This window comes from Apteryx mantelli, chromosome 23 (assembly GCF_036417845.1).
Source record: "Apteryx mantelli isolate bAptMan1 chromosome 23, bAptMan1.hap1, whole genome shotgun sequence".
Taxonomy (NCBI): Eukaryota; Metazoa; Chordata; class Aves; order Apterygiformes; family Apterygidae; genus Apteryx; species Apteryx mantelli.
The window spans coordinates 1,654,409-1,675,567 of record NC_090000.1 but is presented as its reverse complement, the minus strand read 5'-3'; the positions used below and the strand labels follow the sequence as shown (position 1 = coordinate 1,675,567).

Below are 21,159 nucleotides of genomic sequence, written 5' to 3'. Positions count from 1 at the left end.
TTGTTTGTTTTTAGCGAAAACGGCATCGTTTTCCAAGTAACATGCATGTACAAATCAAACCGCCCCAAAATACTCGCTCGGCTTCCCGGGAAGCGTCCCGCTCTTATTTTAGCAGTCGTTCTTCCCCGAAAAGCTCCAGTGACTCACAGATGTATGAAAACCTGCAGAGGCAAATTCCGCTCTCCTTGGTACCGTGTAAACCCGCTTTGGTAGGTAGCACGATTCTGGATCTGCTGCCCCTGAAAATGAGTTCAGCATTGGCCCTTCGGTAAATAATTACTCTTGATTTAACAACTCCTGCTCGCCCTGCAGGATCTGTTGCTTCCAAGGGGGTTAATGGAAAGAGCTCCTTCGTAACATCTGTTTTCCCGAGTTTGCTGACTCGGAAGTCCGTGTCTGGGAAGCCACGTCCAGACACCGGCTCAGACCCACAGCCGCTGGCGGCTGCCCGTGAAGGAGCTGCAGGAGGAAAATGTCTGCAGGAACCGCTCAGAGAGCACTGAGATGAGGCTCGGACCAAAGTGTCTGTGTTTGAGATTGGTACCAAATAGAAATATAAAATATTAAAACAATGGCAACATTTCCCATTTTTTTGTGTTAGGTGAAATGAGCGTTTGCAAAGGTGATTTCCTTCGGCACGTACCCGCAGCTCCCAAAAGCAGCCCTTTGCTTTTTTCATTAAAAAAAAAATTCTCACGCACAAAACAGAAACTTCTGGTATGCGTTTGTCGCCTGAAGAGAGACAAATGCAGCAAGTAAACGCATTGCACTCATAATAAAAAGACGTAGAGGCTAGTTGGTATTTGGGCCGTAAGATTTCAAGCCAGAGCATGTCATTTTGGCCAGGGAGCCCGGGGCCGTTGTGCTGGTGAGGTTCTGGCTGGGCAGGTTCCTTGGGCTGTGAATAATTTAGTCATCGACTTTCGCCCCCATCGTTTTGGGTGTCCACGAGCACATTAACTCTCTCTGCTGCACGTGAAGCTGTTTGGCGGGCGGCTGGCGATGGCATTTGGTGGGGAAATGGTGGGTTTGCTCAGCGGCGCTCGGCTCCGGCTGACGGGCAGGTTGCGCGGGGTTGCTGTTTCCCAGGCTATGTGGAGGCCACCCTTGGAATAGGATTTCTGATGTGAATGCTTGATTTTACAGACTCGATATTTCCTTTAATGCCTGTTTTTCAAAGCTCTGCCTGAAAAATCCATGCTTTTGGAGGCTGCTTCTGCGCGTAAAGTTGGCCACCAATCCATGGCAAATCCGCGCCCAGGGAGAGGCGGCAGGCGAGGGCCCGTTTTTACGGCACGTGAGCAAACACTGACTCTTGCACACTTCAACACTTGGGTCATGGAAGTTGCCCAGCTCGCTTGCGGTCTTCAGCTTCGCTGAACGCTTCTTTCCCAGTGTTTGTAGAGGGCGTTTGTATGCCACAGCTCCTCTAGCTCTCCCTGGGCTGTAAATCTGCTGGTCAGAACCAAGCTCAAAGCTCAGAAAACCCCCCTGCATTTGCCATTTTTATTTATCCGTTTTTCCCCAATAGAGGGGGGTTGTGCAGGTAATTCTGCAAACCGTTAATTTGATTTGCTGGAAAATTACCTGTTGGCCAACTGCACTCCCATGTGTGGTGCGGGGCCGCGTGCCGTGGCGCTGGTGGGACCGTGGCCGGCAAGGGCCCTCTGCAAACCCAGGGCAGCCGCTGTCGCCTATCGGATGCCGAGCGCGGTGCCCGGCTGGCAGCTGGGTCTCGCGGGGCTGGCAGGTGAGCGGGCGGGCAGCAGCGCGGCAACGCGACGGCTGCGTCCCGCTTTCAAACCTTTCCTCCTCTTTTCTTCTCTCCCGCTCTCTCTCTTTTTGTTTCATCTCTTGCTCTCAGCAAACCCATTTAAATGCAATTCCGTTCTTAAAGCCTCTCCTTCATGCATGTCTAATGAATGTCAGGCAGGCGCGCCGGCAATGGGCCCAAGCAGGAGCCAATCTTGCGGAGTGTCTACAAGTCATTTGGAAGAAGCCCTGGGAGCGCGCCCGGTTTTATTACAGCATAATTAGAAATAAAATCTTGTTGCAAGAGGAGAATGAGAGATGGGTGTTAATCCTGTAACGGGAGGAGATAGAGCCGTGCTTCTAAAGGAGATTAGGGAAGGAAGGCGGAAAGGCTGTTGTGACTCCCCAACTTTCATCCCTCCTTTTCTGCTTCCCGGCTTGGCAGCCTACAGCAGCAGGCAGGCCGTGCAGCCAGCTCGCTTCTCGGAAAGCCCGGCCCGCGGGATGCCAGCGCCGGGAGCCAAGCCGCCGGAGCCAGGGAAGGGCTCGTGTTGGGGCTGCGGCAGCTCCCGCAGCGTCGTTTCCTCCCGCGGCCCGCGAGCGCTTTCGTGATTCAGCGTTTCTCCTCCCCGCACGCAGTCACCGGGAGGACAGCGCTGCGAGGCTGCGTGGGAAGGGGCTATATTTAGGTCTGCAGGGGGAGGGGGCTCGCCGAGCCTCGGCTGCTTCGCGTTTCGGCTGGCGGAGGCGGCTCTGTAAACAAGGCTGCCGGAGCGGGCTTTTTCCGGGCTCTGCGGAAGAAGGCGGGCGCCGCTGCCCCGTAGCGCGCTCCCCTCCGCTCCCGGGCTCGTGCGCCTGCAGCCAGCCGGTGGCCCGGCTCCGGGGGCACCGAGCGCTGTGCGGAGTGTAGGCTGCCGGCAGAGCTGTCCCGGGGATGTGGCCAGGCACGGGGACACGGGCAGCGGTGCTGCGCTCTCCCCAGGATGCGGTGTCTCCAGAGCGGCTGCGGCAGCGGCTCCTGCAGCTTCCTCGAGGCGACGTTTCTAGGGCACGTTACTCGCTCTCAGGCTGAGCCCTCTTCCTCCCGGCTTGGGGAGGAGGAGAGAGGCGCCGAGGAGCCCTTTGGAGCAAAGCGTGACCCACTTACTCGGCTGGAGTCGCTGATTTTACAGATGCCCGCGAAACTTCAAGGTGGAGCCGTTCTGCTGGGTGCTTGGCTGCTCTCCGCTGCTCGGCTTTGCACAGCTGCGTAGGAGAAATGTGTTGCCTTTGAAAGGCATAGGGAGCCTGTGACTGCCTTACACGTCCCCTGGGACTCGGTGTGCAGGGAAACATGTAAATAAATCTGTCAGATACTGTGCGGCACTTATTAAATTTGCATTGGGCTCAAGTTGTGGTTCCTATTTAACATCTCCGGGGTGGATGGAGGGATGTCTAATCTAGGAGCCTAGTCCAGGCGCTCTCCGCTTTGGCAGTCTCCCGTGGCGCTGAAGCTTGGGTCAGCCTTCTAAATGAAGCGCCCTGGTGAAAGGGGCCCGTTGCGCGCAGCCGTCGCGGGCCGGCTCGCCCTCGCCTCCGCAGCGCCTGGTGCCGCAGCCGGGCTCTGCATCGCGGCGCTCGCAGAGCCGGGAGAGGCGTCTGCAATTTGCTTGGGCAGCCGAAAGGTTCCTGCTGCAGGGAGGCCGAGCGCAGCGCGGTGGCGAGGCTACGGTGCAGGTGCCCTGACCCGCGGCAAGTTCCGTGTTCGGCAAGTGGCTTATTTGCAGCCGTTGCAAAAAAGCATCCTTACGGCAGCCGCCGAAAATCGCTGGCTTTGTTTTTTGGGGCTTCCCTTGCCGTGCCTTTCCCCTGGGGAAGCGTTTGTCACTTCAGACGTGGCCAGAAATAGCACCGAGCACTTATTGAATTTGTCCAGGATGCCTTGGGATGCATATGCTCAAAGTATGGCTAATTCATAAATGCTGGCACCTATCGATTCCCTAGCAGTTAAAATAGACTGCGTAAGGAAATATTGGCCCCGGAGTACCAAGGGAAAGTTATCTCATTAGTCTTATGAACTCTAAAATGTGCTCTCTCCTGAAGCCCTGACCCCATTGTTTTTATAAATCTATATTGGATAGAGCAGTAACTGGTAACCTATATCGACTGTAATTTTTCTCCTGAAATTGGAAGGCCCTTGGGACTGATGCTGCACGTTCGTGGCCACTACTGGTGGCTGGATGTGGAGAGGGACTGCAGTGGCAGAGCGCACACGTGTGCATGCGTGGGTGCGCGCGCACACGTGTGTGCACCAGGAGAGACTCTCCTCACATGCGCCGTGCAGGAGAGCCCCCCTCGCCCTCCTGCTTTCCCGCTGGCACGGGGGTCCCCTGCGCTGAGGGTATTGCGGCTGCCTTGCTGAGCTTTGCGATGCGGAGAGGGGGACCCCAGCAGCCCCGTCGCTCTGCCGCCTCGCTCGCTCGTCGGCAGCGGGAGGAGCGCGGGGCGTTCCCGGGACGTCGGCCAGGAGCAGGTGCCTGCTCCTCCTAGGCCGCTGGTGTACTGCGTGGGAGGTCTGGCCGGGCTCCACCGCCCCGCGCCTCCCCCAGCCCCGAAACGGCCAGCTCGCGCCCCTGCTTTGGTTTCTGCTCGTTATTTGTTCCCTGTTTTGCAAGGACTGGGAGCAGCAGCGGGAGAGGCGAGCGCCCGGGCTGGCGGGCGCTTTTGGAGTGGCGTTTCCAAAGGCAGCAGCTCGAGTCTGCCTCAAAGAGTTATTAAAGCCGCATCGCTCCGGTCGGGCCACGTACTTAATCCTCGGCTTCCCGTAAAGCTTTTCCACCTCCTGGCAGGCAGAAAGATCCGATTTTATTCTGCGACCTTCGACGTTAATCTCGCTGGCAGACTCAGCGATAAGTCACTTCGGTGAGGTCTCCGTCAGAGCCGTTTACATCAATTATTGCCCCGCATCTTTCCCTTGAACCGGAGTAATGCTCCTCGACAAAGTTATTTGTCCCCTTTTTAAAAAAAATTGAAGCTGTGCTGTCAGGTTGCGTAGCCCTTACGTTCAATGTAGCGGTGTCTTCAAAACCGTGACTTGCAAGGGGGAAGATGCCTCTTGTTGCTGCAGGGAAGAGGTGCTGATATTGAAACTGGGGTTCCTGCACATCTGGAAGGCTTCGGCACGTAAAGCCTCTCCCAGCGTTAGCGGCGGGTTGGCGAGCAGCCGCAGAGCTGGCCCTTCCCACGCGGGACGGGAGCCGCTGGAGCCTGCGGAGGTGCTTGCGTCCACGCTGGGGTTTCTCCGTCTTGCGGCCACCGAGCCCAGCCCCAGCCGCAGGGAGCATCTCCGGGGTGCCAGGCTCATGCCAATAGTCCAGCTTGAGCCCCGCAGCCCAGAGCGCCCGTGCGAGCGTAGGGCCAAGGGCAGCGGGTCCAGGCAGGGCTTTATCCCTGCTCATGGCCGGTGGCCACGCGTCGGCCTTGCCGGGTGTCTCCGTGCTGTCCCAGCACAAGCTCCGGGCTCCTCTGCCCTGCTCCTCGCCGCGCGCTGGAGCTCGGCACTCGTCAAACCCGTGGCGTGGATGCGGCAGGAGAGGGAGGCACATCGTGCCGCTGATTCCTGCTCTTCTGCTGTCGCCTTGCACGTCGCTCCGGCTCGTGCAAGTCTTTGTTTCCAGAGGAATGGCGCAGCGCTGCTGGGAGCATCGCTGCAGTCAAACATGCACAGAAGTGTGCGTGCGGGGATGGGGGAGGAACGGCGGGGCGGCGGAGCAGCACTTTGCAAAATGCAGCAGCTGTTACCATAGGAACCGGCTCCCCCCTTCCTGAATTCCAGTGCACCAATATCCTCTGCTTACTGGTTTGATGGGAGAGGAACAATTTGCGTTTGCTTTGCGTGCTATTTCAGCAGCACTCGCGGGACTGCTCCCTGCTGTGCCTTTTGCAGCAGTTGGTGCTAGTGCCTGGGTGCCCTGGACCGTGCAACTCGTGTCCTCTGCACGGGGTCCCTGTTACGTAACGGTGACGCACTCGTGCACCGCTGCATCGCCTCTGCGCTGCCACCACGCGTGCAGGCTGCGGCGATGGAGCCCCTGGCCCTCGTGGGGAGCTGGAGCCAGGGAGCAGCCTCCACCTTGCCCGTGGAGCCGCGTGAGCATGCGGCGCTCGGCTGTCTGCAAGCCGCCCCGGCGCGCGTGGCAGGACGCAGAGCTGCTGGACTGCGCTCCTGCCTCGTCCAGAGAGGTTTTGCATGGGGTTTCCAACCCCGATGTTTACCTCTGCATGCGGGTAACCGCAGCTTGGTTAGCGTTTTATTAAAGTTGCTGTTTTTTCTCTGTTTGGGGGCCCTGACGGTCTCGCATGGAGCAATTAGAGTCAGACATATCCATCTCGCTAAGCTGCAGCTGGAGCAGGGCAGTGCCAGCAGAGCTCGGCCTTGGCAGTGGCTGCGCTCCAGTTTTCTAGGTGAAGAGCCCTCTGTGCCGCCGATCCGTAGCCTCCCGGGGGGCTGCGGCCCCGCTCCCAAGGGAGACGCTTGCCTTTCGTGCCCTTATTCCACTGACGTCTCTGCTGCCACTGGGGGTGGGAACATGGTGCTTTCCCTCACCCTAATCCAGCACATCCAGGTGCTTCCAAAAGATGCTGGAGAAACAGCTGGTTGTGCCCATCACCTGGATCTGACGTACCAAGCAGGATTTGAGAGGGCCGTTTTGGGGCTGAGATGTAACACTGAAGTTCTGACCGTTGTGGCCGTTGCTGATTTCAAGTCTAGGCTTAAAGGTTTAAACCCTAAACGTTTAGCTCCCTTAATTACTCGCTGCTTACTGCGTTTGCGGTGTTGCAGCAGTGGGTCGTGTGGCCGGCAACGTGGCGTAGCTGAGCAGGTATCGCAGCTGAGTTGTGCCGTAGTGCAGGCCTTCCTGTTAACTCCTATTAAAATCCATCGTGAATTAGAGGGGTCAGGCTTGGCAGGGAGACTGGCTTCGAAGGAGAGTTAAAAACTCCTTGTCCTGCTGCCCACGGGCTTACGCCAGGCTGGAAACCTGCCGGCCGCAGCGCCGGTCCGGTGGGAGCCGCTGCGCAGCGGCTGGCGCTGCCCGGGACCTGGCATCCTCTGCGATCCTTCCCCCGGTGCTCACATATCACCTCGAGCCCTTGTTTGTTTTCACATGCTCCTGAGTAAGTTAAGCTAATTATTAACTCAGTGGGACGGATTCACTTTTAATTGTGGTGTTGCTCCGCAGCGTGCGGAGCCGTGGCTGCGTGGCAGAGCTGCACGCTGCCCGTTCTCCCTGTGCTCAGCACCCGCGGCTCCGCCGGCAAGCCAGGGCGCCGGGCATGCGTCCTGCGCCTCCGGAGGAGCCGCGCGGTGGGGAGGAGGCGGCATTTTGCACCTGGGAGCTGGAGCGCGGTTAGAGGCGGGTGCGGAGAGGGCTGCGGGCAGGCTCCCACGGCTAAATCCCCCGCAACTGCAGCCCCGAGTGCCCGCGTCCGCGTCCCGGGGTGCTCGCACAACCGCCTCGCTCACCTTTCTCCTCCCTCTCCTGTTTGTCTCTCCAGAAAATAGGTTTTTTATTACTTCTTATGGAGGTTTGTACATATCGGACGTGCAGAAGGAAGATGCCTTGTCCACCTACCGGTGTATCACCAAGCACAAGTACAGCGGAGAGACGCGCCAGAGTAACGGAGCCAGGCTCTCGGTGTCAGGTGAGCGCGGGGCTGTCGCGGGGCTGAGGGAGGCAGCGCGCCGCGGCTCAGCACCCCTCGCGTGATGCGATGTGATGTGATGTGATGTGACAGCCCACTGCGCGGGCAGCCTGACGCGATGCGACGAGCGTGCAAGCGATACTGCAGCGGCGGCCGTGCCGTCCGCTGCGCTGGGTGTCTCGGGGCACTCCCGGCTTCGCTGGCTGCCCAAATTGCTCCGGTCGGGAGGGAGTTTGCCGTGCTCACGCTGCCGATCAGCCGTACGGCTTTCCTGGCCCGGTGCGCGTGAATTTGGGTGCCCGCATTAACCCCTCGATGGCCACGCGCTCTCAGCTTGGCAGGTGGGGACCGAGGTGCCCAGGCTGACCTGATTTTGGCCAGACCTCTGCAACGCCCTGGGGCCTCCGTTCCCCATCGGCTTGCAGGGGCTGGGCGGCCTCGCTCCCGTGGCGCTCCCGGTGTGGCGCCTTGTCCTGTCCCCCCGGGGTGTTGGGTCCCACGCGGTCCCTCGCTGGTCGCTGCTGCTATTTGCACATCGTGGCGTTTTGCTTCTGCCCGGGAGTAATGAGAGAGGCTTCTTTCCCCTGGAATTTAATTTCACGCCTGAGACTTGGTGATTAATTTTCTCCTCTCCTAGCTGCCTGATGGGCCCCTTCGCTTGTAAATTTTGAAATGTGCCACAGAATTTGTGTATTTTGCACCAATTAGATGTCACCTTGAGTAATTCCTCCAGTGCTGTGTTTATTCATCCCACCAGCTACTAAGAGGCGCCTCTGTGCTGCCTCCCCGCGCGGACAGGGCAGCGAGGAGCCCGGCACCCCGGCCAGGGCTGGAACCCTGCTCCCGCTGCACCGCCCTATGTCCCTTCCCCTGCCGCAGCACGGCTGCCTGGAGGGTCGCGCCGGGCACCTCCGAGCACCCGCTCTCGTGCCCGGAGGATGCGAGCGGCTTCGCGAGGCGCGGGAAAGCCCCCTCTCTCCCAGGCCGGGGGGGCCGTGCGCAGGCTTTGCTGCCGCCCCGACTCGGGCAAGCCCGTGGGGTCCTGCCGGTTGGCGGCCAGCTCCCGCCGCTGAGCCGGGCCAAGCCTCCCTCGCCCTCTCCGCCACGTGAGCCTGTTTGCTCCCCGCTCGCAGACCCGGCGGAGTCCATCCCCACCGTGCTAGACGGCTTCCAGTCGCGGGAGGCGAGGGCGGGCCGGCTGGTGGAGCTGCCCTGCATCGCCTCGGGCTACCCCAACCCCGCCGTCCGCTGGATCAAGGACGGGCGCCCGCTGCCTGCCGACAGCCGCTGGACCAAGCGCATCACGGGCCTGACGATCAGCGAGCTGCGCGTGGAGGACAGCGGGACCTACATCTGCGAGGTTACCAACACCTTTGGGTCTGCAGAGGTCACGGGGACCCTCACGGTCATAGGTAAGAGCAGGCAGGGGGAGGCTTTTCCCAGCAGGGGCGCGGGAGGGGGCAGCCTGTGTCCTGCCACCAGAGCCGAGATGGAGCCGCTGGCACCCGGAGCAGCCACTGCACCCGGGAGCTGCCGAGCACCTCCCCAGTGCACTAACGTGTGCTCTGGTTCCTGCTCCAGACGAGTCCCACCTTGGCTCTGACTGTTTTGCAAAGCCCCATAAATCGCAAGCCTTATATTTCGTAAAACGCGTGGTGTGCCACGCGCTGGAAGCCACCGTGCTGCTGCACAGCGTGCCCAACGTGGCGCTCGGAGCACTTAAAAGAAGTTTATAATGCTGCAGCAAAATATCTTCAGGCATCCCCTGATTTACCACTTTAATCGGCGAAAAGAAAGGGATCTCTGGAAAATTCAGAGCAGTGCCGTGGGATGTAAATTGCTCCATTGCGGTGTTAGTTTTATGTTAGGTGCCTCTGTGCTTTGTTTTGTTGATTTACATAAAAGACGCTCCAGCCAAACAGTAAATACCAGCTGGGCAGGCCAAATATTTATTGCCTGCTTTGCTCCTGCGGGTTCCTCCTGTCACCGGGATCCTCGCGGTACCCGAGCTTGCAGGCTGGGATGTGCCGTGGCCGCCGTGCACAGAGCAGCACCACGTGCCAGAGCTGCCCTGGCTCGGCAAATGGCTCCAGAGGGGACCTGTCCCCCCGTGATGTCTTCTTCCAGCCACCCGCACCCTCCCCGCAGCTCCCGCGCAGGCAGGGGCTCTGCCAGTGCCCCGCGCCACCGGCGCTGAGCTCGCAGTGGGGCCCCGTCCTGCCCACCGGGTTGTTCCCACCCTGCCAGTGCTTGCTCCGCCGGCCGTGGGCTTCGGGCTGGCCTCGGCTGGGGCTGTGTCCTCCCCGCGCCGCCCTCAGCTCCGCGGCCTCCCGCGGGGCTGGCAGCCGGCCTCGGCAGCTCCACCGCCACGCTCCTCAGCCGGCGCTCGCTTTGCTCTCGCCCTTTCTTGCACAGACCCTCTGCGTGTGACCCTCACACCAAAGAAGCTCAAAACGGGCATCGGCAGCACCGTCATCCTCTCCTGCACCCTCAGCGGGTCCCCGGAGTACGTCATCCGCTGGTACCGCAACACGGACCTCGTGGTGGTGGACGACTACATCTCCATCCGCGGGATCAGCAACGAGACCCTCCTCATCACGGCGGCGCAGAAGAGCCACTCGGGGGCCTACCAGTGCTTCGCCACCCGCAAGTCCCAGACGGCGCAGGACTTCTCCATCATCATGCTGGAGGGTGAGCTGGCTTCCTCGGGGCGGGGGCCGCCGGGGCTTTCCTCCGCGTCCCTCCGGGCTGCTGCATCCCAGGCTGTGCCGGGAAGCCCTCGGCACCTCCCGCCTGCACAGGTGGGAAGCCAGCTCTGCTCAGTAACGCAGCACAGCTGGGGCCAGTGGGCAGGGGCTGAAGCAAGGGGCCTGCCCCGAATTACGCCCCCGTGCCCTGCCCCTGGGCCGAGGCGCTGCCCTGCACGAGGCATCTCCTCCCCCTGCCTCGTGAGCAGTCGCGGAGGCCGATCCCTGGATGCTTGGGCAAGGAACGGGCGCCGCTGAGCCCACGTCGAGCCAATGTCCGCCTCAACCAGCATCCGCTGTTGCCCCCGTCCCGGCACCTCTCTGCTGCTAGGGTCCGTGATGGAGAGCAGGGCTCAGCATGCTCGTGCCTGCTGTATATATTATCGACGAGGGCTTGTGCGCGGCTGCGCCAGGGACTCCCGTCTCGCCCGCGAGCCGGGTGCTGGGTGCGGTACAAAGGCACCGTGCCCGAAGCGCTCCCATCCTCGGCGAGGGTCCGAAACCCTCCCTGGAGCTGGTGACTGTGGCCACGTGTGGCTGCTGCGCCCTAACCCCGCTCCCGCTGGGTGCCCCCCAGATGGGACCCCCCGCATCGTCTCCTCCTTCAGCGAGAAGGTGGTCAACCCCGGGGAGCAGTTCTCCCTGATGTGCGCCGCCAAGGGCGCTCCCCCGCCGACCGTCACCTGGGCCCTGGACGACGAGCCCATCCAGAGGGACAACGGGCACCGCACCAACCAGTACACCATGTCGGACGGCACCACGGTGAGCCACATGAACGTGACGAGCCCGCAGATCAAGGACGGCGGCGTGTACCGGTGCACCGCGCGGAACTCGGTGGGCAGCGCCGAATACCAAGCGCGAATAAACGTAAGAGGTGCCTGTCTACTTTTAAATATCAGAATAGGACTTTTACTGGGCTTTTGGTTTTGTTCTGTTCCCCGCTAGAACGTTTCCTCCTCGTCCCCCCGTCGCCTTTTCCCAGTCGTGCTGCTCTCTTGTCCCCTGTGCTCCAAACTGCCCCCGATCTGCCCGCGCACCGGGGGCTTGTGCTGCCTGGAGCACGAAGCTTCCCCATGGATTGCAGTGGGCCACTTAACTAAGCGCAGATTGGTCCTGTAAGCCTCGGAGAGCCGGAAGGGGGCTTTCCGGAGGAAAAAGGGCCATGCTCTCTCCCTCGAGACCCACTCTCACCCTGCCGAGCCCCCTGCCCCAGAGCCCGTGCAGGGCCAGCAGTGCCTCCCCGAAGGTGCTGCACTGTCCTGTCGTGGCTAAATGCCACTTGCTTTGCTTTTTATAGCTGGGAAGTGTCCCGGGTCCCCCGTATTCCCTGGCCTGCCCCCAGTTCCTCGCTCTATCCCCTCTCCATGGCAGCAAATGCACCTGCAGGCCCAGGGATGCACGTTACAAATGATGATGAGCCAGTACGTGAAATTGTGGAAAATGAGCTTTGATTTGTCATGTCTGTACTTTCTTTGTCTGCTAAAAGCCATGGCCACGTTAATCACAGTGTTATTACGGCGAGAGCATGTTGTTCTGCGCGTTACAGGGAATTCTGCCGGGCAAAAATCTAAGGCGCAAGGGCCGGTATTAGCCCCTGCCCATTAATAATCAGCAATTAAAGCTTCCAGTTTTGTAAGTGGGAGCTAGACACAGTCAAGGTAGCATGAATTTATCTACTGAGAAAGAGGTTTGAAGGGCTGTGTTTGCCTGTGTCTCAGGTTTGCAATGGATCTAGTGGCTTTTTGGCTGGGATCCCAGGAGAGTCTGAGTTTTGCTGCCATTTACTGCTAAATTTGGAGCAAGTTCATCTCCCTGGCACGGAAGCAACAGTGATGTTTTCAATGAGGATGTTTCGCTGTCCTTTTTTCCCCCCTCTTACAGTTCTTGACTGCCTATCAGTAGATAAGATTCAGGCTTTTTTTGCCCTGGAATCAAGCAAATCCCGCAGACGGGCCCAAGAAACATTACGGAGCGAGAACTTAATTTTTTTTCCTGCTCCTTTTTGAGGCGTATCCCACGCCGTGCTGCGAGCTCCCCAGCACGACAGCTCTGCTGCTGAGCTGCCCGGCGTGCCTTCCCCCTCCGCGAGGCCCGAGCAGGCTTGGGCCACCTTCATCAGCCAAACATTTCCAGCCCCAGCAGCAGAAACAGCTGTTTTAGGGACACTGAAGGTCTATGAAAGCATTCCAGTCTTGTGAGGTCTCTTATGCCAGAAAAGACTTAGGTGAGCCCTTGTGAGCCGTTTTTCATTCAAAGCCTTTCGATAGTGCAGCACATGCTCACCTGCGGGACCCTCCGAGCCCTTAAGCCAGCCAGAACCTGGGGAAAATCCTGCAATGCTGGAATGTCCCTCCTTGCAGCGATATTCAGGTTGCCAGTGGGCAGCTCCAAATGGTTGGTATTTTAGTGGAAGTAAAATAAATTTGTAAATGGCAGTCAGGTGCCTGTATGCAGTTCTCCTGTCAAGGGCACTCAGCAAAATGCAGGCAGCTTCCTTCTGAAGGGGAGCGGGGAGAGCAGCCGTGACTGTGCCAGCGAGCGGCCCCCAAATTACCTTCTAATTTCCGTGGCCACGAGCACTGCTGGAGGAGCCGTGGCCGGACATGGGCTGGCTGGCCACAGTTCCTGCTGCAGAAGTATACTGTGCTCCCAGAGAGCGTCTAATGCCTCTCTGAGGAGCAGTGGTGGTATTTATGGGCTGAACTTTCCTAGCGTTTAAGCTGCACCTGCAAAATTTGGGTGGAATTTGCTGCAGTTTGGCAGTGACTGAGGACCATAGCCCCCCTGTTTCATACCTACACTTTTGTAGGTGCGTGAGTAGCTCTAGAGGAAGGTGAGCCCCAGTGAGTGGCTTTCCCTATGCACACTCAGAAAGGAGCCAGTGCCTGCTCATCACCCAAAAAAAGGCTGGATCCTAAGTATTCCTGTTACCTCGTTTTCCTGTGAAGCTTGCTCTGAAATTGCAACAGATCTGTATGCAAACAAACTGCCCTTCGGAGTTAACCTAGCCTGCCTCTTCCTTCCTCCCAAATATGTAGGTCCCCCGAGCATCCGAGCGATGAAGAACATAACGGCAGTCGCGGGTAGGGACACTTTCATCAACTGCAGGGTGATTGGGTACCCATATTACTCCATCAAGTGGTACAAGGACTCTTTGCTGCTGCCCGATAACCACCGCCAAGTGGTCTTTGAGAACGGGACTCTTAAGCTGATGGATGTCCAGAAAGGCATGGATGAAGGAGAGTATGTCTGCAGTGTGCTGATCCAGCCCCAGCTCTCCATCAGCCAGAGTGTCCACGTCACGGTGAAAGGTAAGCAGGGGCAGAGGCAGTCCCTGGGAGATTCCCTTCCCACCCAGGAAGCTGCCTGCTTTTGGCAGAAGCTGTTGCCCATTTGCAGCTCTAGGGACCCGTAAGTGGGAAGAGCGAGCCCCTTTCCCCATCCGGAGCCAGGTGATGTGCAAGTGCGTTCCTAGGGCCTCGAGAGAACGGCTGCTTTGCTAGAAGCTGCTCATTTGGGGGCCTGGCTGGCTGGCAGGGGCGTTCGAGCAGTGTTGGGGACGGCCGGTGCCGCAGCAGGGACCCCGCGGCCAGGCCACGGCCTGGCTCTGCCAGTGCTGCACTGGCGTGAGCCCGGTTCCCATCACACGGGGAGGCTTGCGGCAGCCCTAGCGAGTGAGTTCAGTTCCCGCTGAATTAGCTACCTGGACCTGCCTGTGCGTTTGCTGCTGCCCTAAGCCATACCATATCCATTTCCTGCTACAAGCAACGGAGCAAAAATTTACAGTGTAAACATAACGTATTAAAACATCTAACCTTTGCTCGGATCACCTTCGCTGATGTTTTTCTGTGTGTGTTAGCTTTTAAAAAAATAATACTCTCAGTCTTCCAAGCGCACAGAACATCTTAAAAGCTTCTGCAGGCCATCAATTATTCAGCCCCATTGAGGGAGCTATCAGTCCTAATGAATTGAGTCGATGCATTCCATTCCAGTGACTTGCTGAGATTGTGTTATGAGTATGCCGTGCTATCCTATCTGCCATCCTCAGAGTTGTCGGGTCGTCTTTGCCTGTCGCCGGCTCGGTGTTTGCAGTAAATCATTTAGACAAACACAGCCACGCTGGGGACGGAGCTGGCCAATTGTCTTTCACTCTGTCTCTCTGAGCAGGGTATTTATGGACTGGATTTCGTTCTGATCCCCCTCCCTCCCCTCCCATCCACCATTTTCTTATTAGGAATCAGGTTAGCAAGAGAGTGCATCAAGCTGATTATAGATGCTAGCACTTGATTAGCTAATGCTCTCCTCCAAGGCTTTGCAAACGGAAGTGCAGGCTGCAGATAACCGGTGTACGGGCAGTGCAAAGAGGACTTATCTCCTCCCAGGTGTCCGGTGTGGGGCATGGCTGGCCTTGGTTCTCCTCACCTTGCACCAAAATCCTCGTGTGCGTGGGGGCCCCGAGATGTGCCCCGCGTACCTCTGAGAGAGCAACTCGCAGCCAAGACACGACTGCCTCTCCGGGCTGCTCTGAGGCGTGGGGAAGGGATGCCTCCGCTTCCCAGGGTGACCTGGCAATGCTAGCATTAGCAGCTGGCCGTTTCCTCCCCCAGGCGGGGACTTGGACGCTCCCTGCGCAGCTGCGGGACGTAGCCTGGGTGCGAGAGCTGCGCTGAACCGCTCAGAGCTCTCCCCTGTGGCCGGGGCGCCGGCCATCCCTGGGGTGCCCCCGGCGCTGGAGCCGTCTGGTTCCCTAAGGTGGTCAGCATGCATCTCGTCCAAAAGTTACGGCTCATTGGAACGGAAACCTTGCTGCTTTCTGTTTAAGAAAAAAAAGAAAGAAACACTTGGAAGACATTTTGAAATGCTTGAAAGAAGCCAGAGTTGGCGTAAATGCTGGCCTGCTCCTGGGGTGGACGAGACAGACGTGGAGCTCCCTCCCTCTCCCGGAGAGGGTCTGTACGGATGTGTGCACGTAAAGCTGGATAATGTAATTCACTTTTTCTCAGCCACTAGAAGGTGCCAGCAGAGAACGCGGGATGTTGAGGTTCAGCCAAAGATCCATATATCCTGGGAAGCTACCTGAGCCTGGATTTACTGCCTTGCTTGGGAGCTGGTGATGGTTCGAGGAAGTTGGGCTGATTGAAATGTTGCGCAGGCTGGATGGCAGGGCCGCTCTGACGGGCGCAAGACATGTTTATTCCACCTGCAGCGTGCTGCTCGGGATTTACACCCACACCTGCTTAGCTGTTTATTTATTTGTTTTGGCCATCAGATAAAAGGCCCATGGAAAAGAATTGAAAACGCCCTGGAATACAATCGGAGTGAGCTCCAAGGAGCAGAGTAAATAAATACAAGCGTATATAGAGAGAGCCCGGGATGGCATGGAGCACCGTAAAGCTTTTATTGCCACAAGTGCCTGGCGACCGCATTAAGTGCCACGAGTGAGTTATGCAGGTCTTTCCAAGCAAGCGGTAGTAAAAGCTTTACAGCCCCCCTCACAGCAGCGCCTCGCCTGTTCGTGCTCTTTAATTTGATCTTTTTATCTGCGGCCCGTTTTGAAGCGCGCCTCCTCTCGCCGCCTCGGGCGTGCGGTGCCGTGCAGTGGTGCCCGCGGCAGGCACAGCACCGTGGCATGGCACCGCGGGAGCCCTCCCGCCCCGACCTGCTCCCGTTGTGGCTGGACGAGGCTTTGCTTTACCCCTAGGGAAAGCGGAGCCTGTGAATCCAGGCTTAGCCCTGCAGGGACACGGCTCACTCCCTTCCGGACCGGGCAGCTCTGCCTGGAGGGAGGCGGGCGGCACGGCGCTGGGCTCGGCGGGCTCGGAGACGCGTGCCCGGGGTGCAGCGGTGGGCCTCACGCGGCTGCGAGCGTGCCGGGCTGCACAGCTGGCTCGTGCCGCAGTTGTCTTGGTGCATTCGAGAGCCTGGGAAGTGCTGAAGAAGGGAGAATTTGCAGCAGGAGATGCACTGGGTCGGAGAGGAGCGTCGTCAGCTCTGCGTCAGGGGAGCTGGGAGAGGGGAAGCCCTCCTCTCCAGGGGAGGGGGTCTGCCCTTTCTCTGGCTCTTGGGAAGGGGCCGCTGGGCTGCGTTTGGGGAGCCACGCAGCCAGGAGCTCTTCCCCACTCTGCAGCAGACTGCAGCGCATTCCCAATTAATTATTCATTAATTATGGAAAACGGGCACTGCTGCCTCCGTGGCTCCGGCGTCTCGAGCCCCATCCCTGCAGCCGGCCGAGGGGCAGCCCGGCGCTGCAGGAGCCCCCGGGAGCAGCTCCCGGCTCCCCGGAGCCACCTGGCGAGGCTCTGGGCCAGCCCTGTGCGCGGGTGGCTGCCCCGTCTCGGCCGCCTGGGCAGCCTTGCCCGCGCGCGGAGACCTTTGCTGGGCTGGACGCAGGGCCGGAGGAGGGAGACGGCGTGCGGGAACCCGGAGACGGCACCGCGTTGTGCTGAGCAGTTCTCTGCTAGGGGCTCCCGCGTCTATGCAAGAGGGCATCTTATTTCTGCCGAGGGGACAATTGGCAGCCTGCTAATTTAATTATGGAGACTGCAGAAAGAGGATCTCATCTACCAGGTGCTGAGCCTTGTTAAGCTAATTGTCTCCCTCTCTCCACTTTGTTCCCCCTCCCACTTTGCCAGAGATGCTGCGGTTGCCTAATTAAGTTATCAGAAAGATAATGGCTGGTTCTGAATCCAGTGCCTTTAAGAAAAGCATCAATCTAATAATTGCTTTTCTGTGAGCAGCTAAATGCTGAGGTGGGATTTCAGCTGGTGCGTGCAGAGGGGCTCAGCCCCGGCTTTCCCGCAGGGCCAGGCCCGCTCTGCGCGAGGGCTCAGCGTTGCCCTGTCGTGCTCGTAGTTTAGCGCTTCTTTCAGGTGGGTAACGTCTTGCTGCTGTCACCCGCTCAGTGGCATCTTCCCCGCTCTGCTGCACGTACTGATGGCTGAAATAAGGGCCACAGCAGTTTCCAGGCGGAGAAGGTCCTTTGGGTGATAGGGCAGTAGATTTCTGAACCGTTGTCTGTATGGAAAACAGCATCGCTCCTCCTGCAAGGCTGCAGGCTGTTACATGCCCTGGTGTGACGTGGTGCTCTGAGGAGCGGAGCCGGTGGACCCCCTTGCTCACTGGCTCAGCCCTGGGCAGCGGGTGGCACGGTGGCACTGTGAACACCTGCAGGGAGTAGGGGACCAGCACCGTTTCCCCCAAGCCCCAACCCTGCCCTGGAGGAAGGCTTTCCGCAGCCGACCGTTGCAGCATGCTCTGCCTCTCCCCTTGACAGTCCCTCCTCTGATCCAGCCCTTCGAGTTCCCACCAGCCTCCATCGGGCAGCTCCTCTACATCCCCTGCGTGGTCTCCTCCGGGGACATGCCCATCCACATCACCTGGAGGAAGGACGGGCACGTCATCCTCTCCGGCTCTGGGGTCACCATTGAGAGCAAAGAGTTCATGAGCTCCCTGCAGATCTCCAGCGTCTCCCTCAAGCACAACGGCAACTACACGTGCATCGCCAGCAACGACGCCGCCACGGTCAGCCGCGAGCGGCAGCTCATTGTGCGAGGTGAGTGCCTGCAGGGCGGCCGGCCATGCTCCACGGCTGGTTGCTGCCGCTGCCTGCGACCGCGCTCGATGTGCGAGGGTAGACAGTGATGGAGGCGTAACGCGGCAGGGAACAGAGATAAGTTGAGAGGCTGAAGGCAGATAAGGCTCGTCTCCAGCCGAGGGCTCGCCGGAGCGGTGCAGCCCGCGACAGCGAGCAGCGCAGACAGCGAGAGGGGGGAGAGCCGGGAAAGCCACATGCAGGCGGAGATCAGGTGCAAGAAGCTGATGGGGTTTGTGCTGTAGTGACCATCTTTTCTCTCGAATTGTTCAGTGCCTCCTCGTTTTGTGGTTCAACCCAACAACCAGGATGGCATCTATGGCAAAGCTGGGGTGCTGAACTGCTCCGTTGACGGGTACCCCCCTCCGAAAGTCATGTGGAAACATGCAAAAGGTACGCATGGGGCTTTCCCCTTTGAGCTGAGAGTCTCCTTGCAGGATGGCTGGGCGCTTGCTCTGGTTCGGGTCTCGCAGCGCTTCAGCCCCATGCTGGAGAGGCACCACATCCCTGCGGGTGTCGAGAGCGCGCTGAGCCCTGCCACCGCGCGGCTCCGCCAGGGCCAGCCTCGACGGCCCCGTTACGGTGTCCTTGGATGCTGGGGAGCTGGAGAGGCTCTTCCTCAGCCCCGGTGTCCCTCTGAAGCCAGCGAAGGGCCGTCCCCTCTCCTGGGCACCCCAGCGTAGCTGGTGCTGTGGGGACCTTGGGGCCCTGGCCGGGGACGGTGCCGTTGGCGTCGCGAGTGCTTCTCCGCCGTGGCTGTGCTCTCGTAGCTCTGTTTCTTTGCCTCTCCCCCCAGGGAGCGGGAACCCGCAGCAGTACCACCCCATACCCCTCACGGGCCGCATCCAGATCCTTCCCAACAGCTCCCTGCTCATTCGCCACGTGCTGGAGGAGGACATCGGCTACTACCTTTGCCAGGCCAGCAACGGCGTGGGGACGGACATCAGCAAGTCCATGTTTCTCACTGTGAAGAGTAAGTAGCCGCGTCTGCGGTGGCGAAGGGCCGGGGACCTGCCCGTGGCACGGCTGAAACGCCGGCAGCGGGGAGCAAAGCCTGGGTGCATAGTTTTCGTGCTGGTGGATAAGGGAGAGCTTCGGCGCCCCAGGGTGCTCGAGCACCACCCTCGCGCTGGTGTTTGGGTGCACGTGCCATCCTCCTTTGCAGCTTGATGTGCCTGCGTTGAGCTGACGTTGAGTCGTGGCTGCGTGTGCTCGGGGTTGGGGAAAAGCTCTCGGATGCCTTGGCAGTACTGACCGTTTAAGTGGTGTTTTCATTCTTGGGCCTTCGCAGCTGGTAGGGGAAGGGCTGTTGGCTTATGCCGCGGCTGTGAGCCGGGTGCTTGTCACCGGGGCAAAGCGCCCGAGCCGGCTCAGCCCGTGTTGTCCGACAGCTCCCGCCGTCCGTCCGGAGGGTCGGCATCGCACGGCTGCCCCGCGCTCAGCACTGTGTGCACCCAGCAATCGATGCGCAGGCAGCGGGGGATCGACTCCCCTCCTCCTGGGACCTGCTTCCCTTACGCTATTTAAAACGCTTTGTCCTTAATAAAACCAGGCAATCAATCTACATCATACAGGAGGCAAGGAAATAGCTTGGCTAATTTGACAGGGATGGGCCGGGAAGTGTTGCTAGACACCTTGTTTGAACTATGCTTATTATTGGATTCCTCTCCCGTTGCCGTCAGCAGAATACATAATCTCCAGCTCCTCTCTCTTTATTTTGGTTGCTGCTGCCAGAAGAGTTTGAACCTCAAAATAGAGGGGGGAAGGACTAGCCGCGCCATGTGCGCTTCTGCGGCGGCTTGCTGGTGCCGCCGGAGTGGGGACCGTGCCGGGGTCCTTCGCGGGGTCCGGGCTGCGATGCCGCGTCGCCAGGGCTCCCGCGCGCCCTGAAGCGTCTGCCTGTGAAACACCTGAGGCGCCGCGTTTGAAGCTTTGCTGGGTCCTGTTTTTGCGGCTCCGGCGGCAGCTCCCTACGGGCGGGAGCGAAGCCCAGCCGCAGGGGGGACGCGGCTCCTCTCCTACCGCGCCTTCGCCCGGGCTTCCTGGCGGGATGCTCCTTGGAGCCGTGCTCAGGGCCGGCAAAGCTCTGGGGCTGCTGCCGGTGGCTTTACGTGCCCCTAAAGCGGAGGGGGAGGAACGAGGCTGAAGCAGCAGCAGAAGGGGGCTGCGGGGCACCCGCCAGCCGCAGGCCTGTGCCCGGAGCCTCCCGGGGAAAGGAAGGAGCGGCCGGCCCGGGCTGCGGCAGCCCTTTGCTGCCTCCGCTCCCCTCCCCAGCGCAGCGCTGGGTTTTCTGGCATCAGCCAACCTTTCGCCCGGGGCTCCTCCCTCCCCTCCCCGTCAAGCGGCTAATTTCCCCGCTCCTCGCTCGCTCGCTTGCGGGGAGGGCTGCGGGGGAGCCTCTGCCCCTCCCCGGCAGCTGCTTAATTTATCCCGCTGACTGATGAGTTGAAAAGAGCGACTTCAAACAACATACTTCAATGCGGCGCAGGTACAAAGTCGAGGCGATTAATCCCGGGCGAGCGTGCATAAGTCTGGGAGCCTGAACTGTTGCCTCGTCCCTGCTATCTTGTATAATTGCATCCCAGGACAGGTTGCTCGCTGACTTGAATAGCACATAACCTTATTATACATGTGCTTTTACATTTCCTGGAGACCTCGGCAGCCTTTGAAAAGGTTTGAATGGATAGGTAGACGAAGCGCCACAGCCAATTAAGCATTATGTGGGGCTCTTTGTTTTGTTTCATTTTTTGATTTTTGTTTGTTTGCGGAAATGTCAGGCCAATTAAAGCGAGATCAGTGCAGGCTGTCGTCTAAAGTCAGGCCACTGCGGACGGAGTTAAATGAAAGTTAATCAGAGTCCGAGGAGAGCGCGCTTGCGGTCAGCGGGGCGAGGGGAGTGGCACTGCTGAGAGGGGCCGCGGCGCCCTGCAAATGTGCTCCGCACCCGCGCACCAGGTTCCCAGATACCCCGGTGACGGGCTCGCCGGGAATAACCGAGTCGGACAGGTAATAAATCAGGCTAGCGTGCACAGCCCTGGCTGCGGGCCTGCGAGCCCACCGGTGCCAGGAGGAGTTAGCTGCTGCTTTTGTCAGGCGGCGAGTGAAAACGCAGAGCTTTGCTGAAACCAGCTCAGGAATTTAACCCTTTGGCCCCGGCCAGGGGCAGCCTTTAGCCACGGCAGCGCGATCCCTCGCTTGGCCGCGGCAGAGGGGAGCACGGGGGTCCGTGCGTCGGGTCCTGCCAGGCTGCCTTGGGGCTCAGCCCTCGGCTCGCGCCGCGGAGCAGGGCTGCGCCTTCCCCATCTCAAAACGCAAAGGCGAAGTCGGTCTGCTGAGCGTCCCTGCCCTCGGCCCCGCTGCCTGCCTGGATCAGGGGACGCCTCG

At 59.6% G+C, this 21,159-nt stretch overlaps 1 protein-coding gene across 1 annotated transcript in view; it reads left to right on the top strand.

Moving 5' to 3' along the window:
• Positions 1 to 21,159, top strand: part of DSCAML1 (DS cell adhesion molecule like 1) — a 117,171-nt gene that overhangs the window by 77,911 nt on the left and 18,101 nt on the right. The window contains exons 4-11 of the mRNA XM_067310163.1: positions 7,291 to 7,437; positions 8,571 to 8,849; positions 9,853 to 10,128; positions 10,762 to 11,058; positions 13,223 to 13,495; positions 17,458 to 17,736; positions 18,049 to 18,168; positions 18,572 to 18,748. Coding sequence (XP_067166264.1) covers positions 7,291 to 7,437; positions 8,571 to 8,849; positions 9,853 to 10,128; positions 10,762 to 11,058; positions 13,223 to 13,495; positions 17,458 to 17,736; positions 18,049 to 18,168; positions 18,572 to 18,748 — 1,848 coding nt within the window. The remainder of the gene's footprint in view (positions 1 to 7,290; positions 7,438 to 8,570; positions 8,850 to 9,852; positions 10,129 to 10,761; positions 11,059 to 13,222; positions 13,496 to 17,457; positions 17,737 to 18,048; positions 18,169 to 18,571; positions 18,749 to 21,159) is intronic.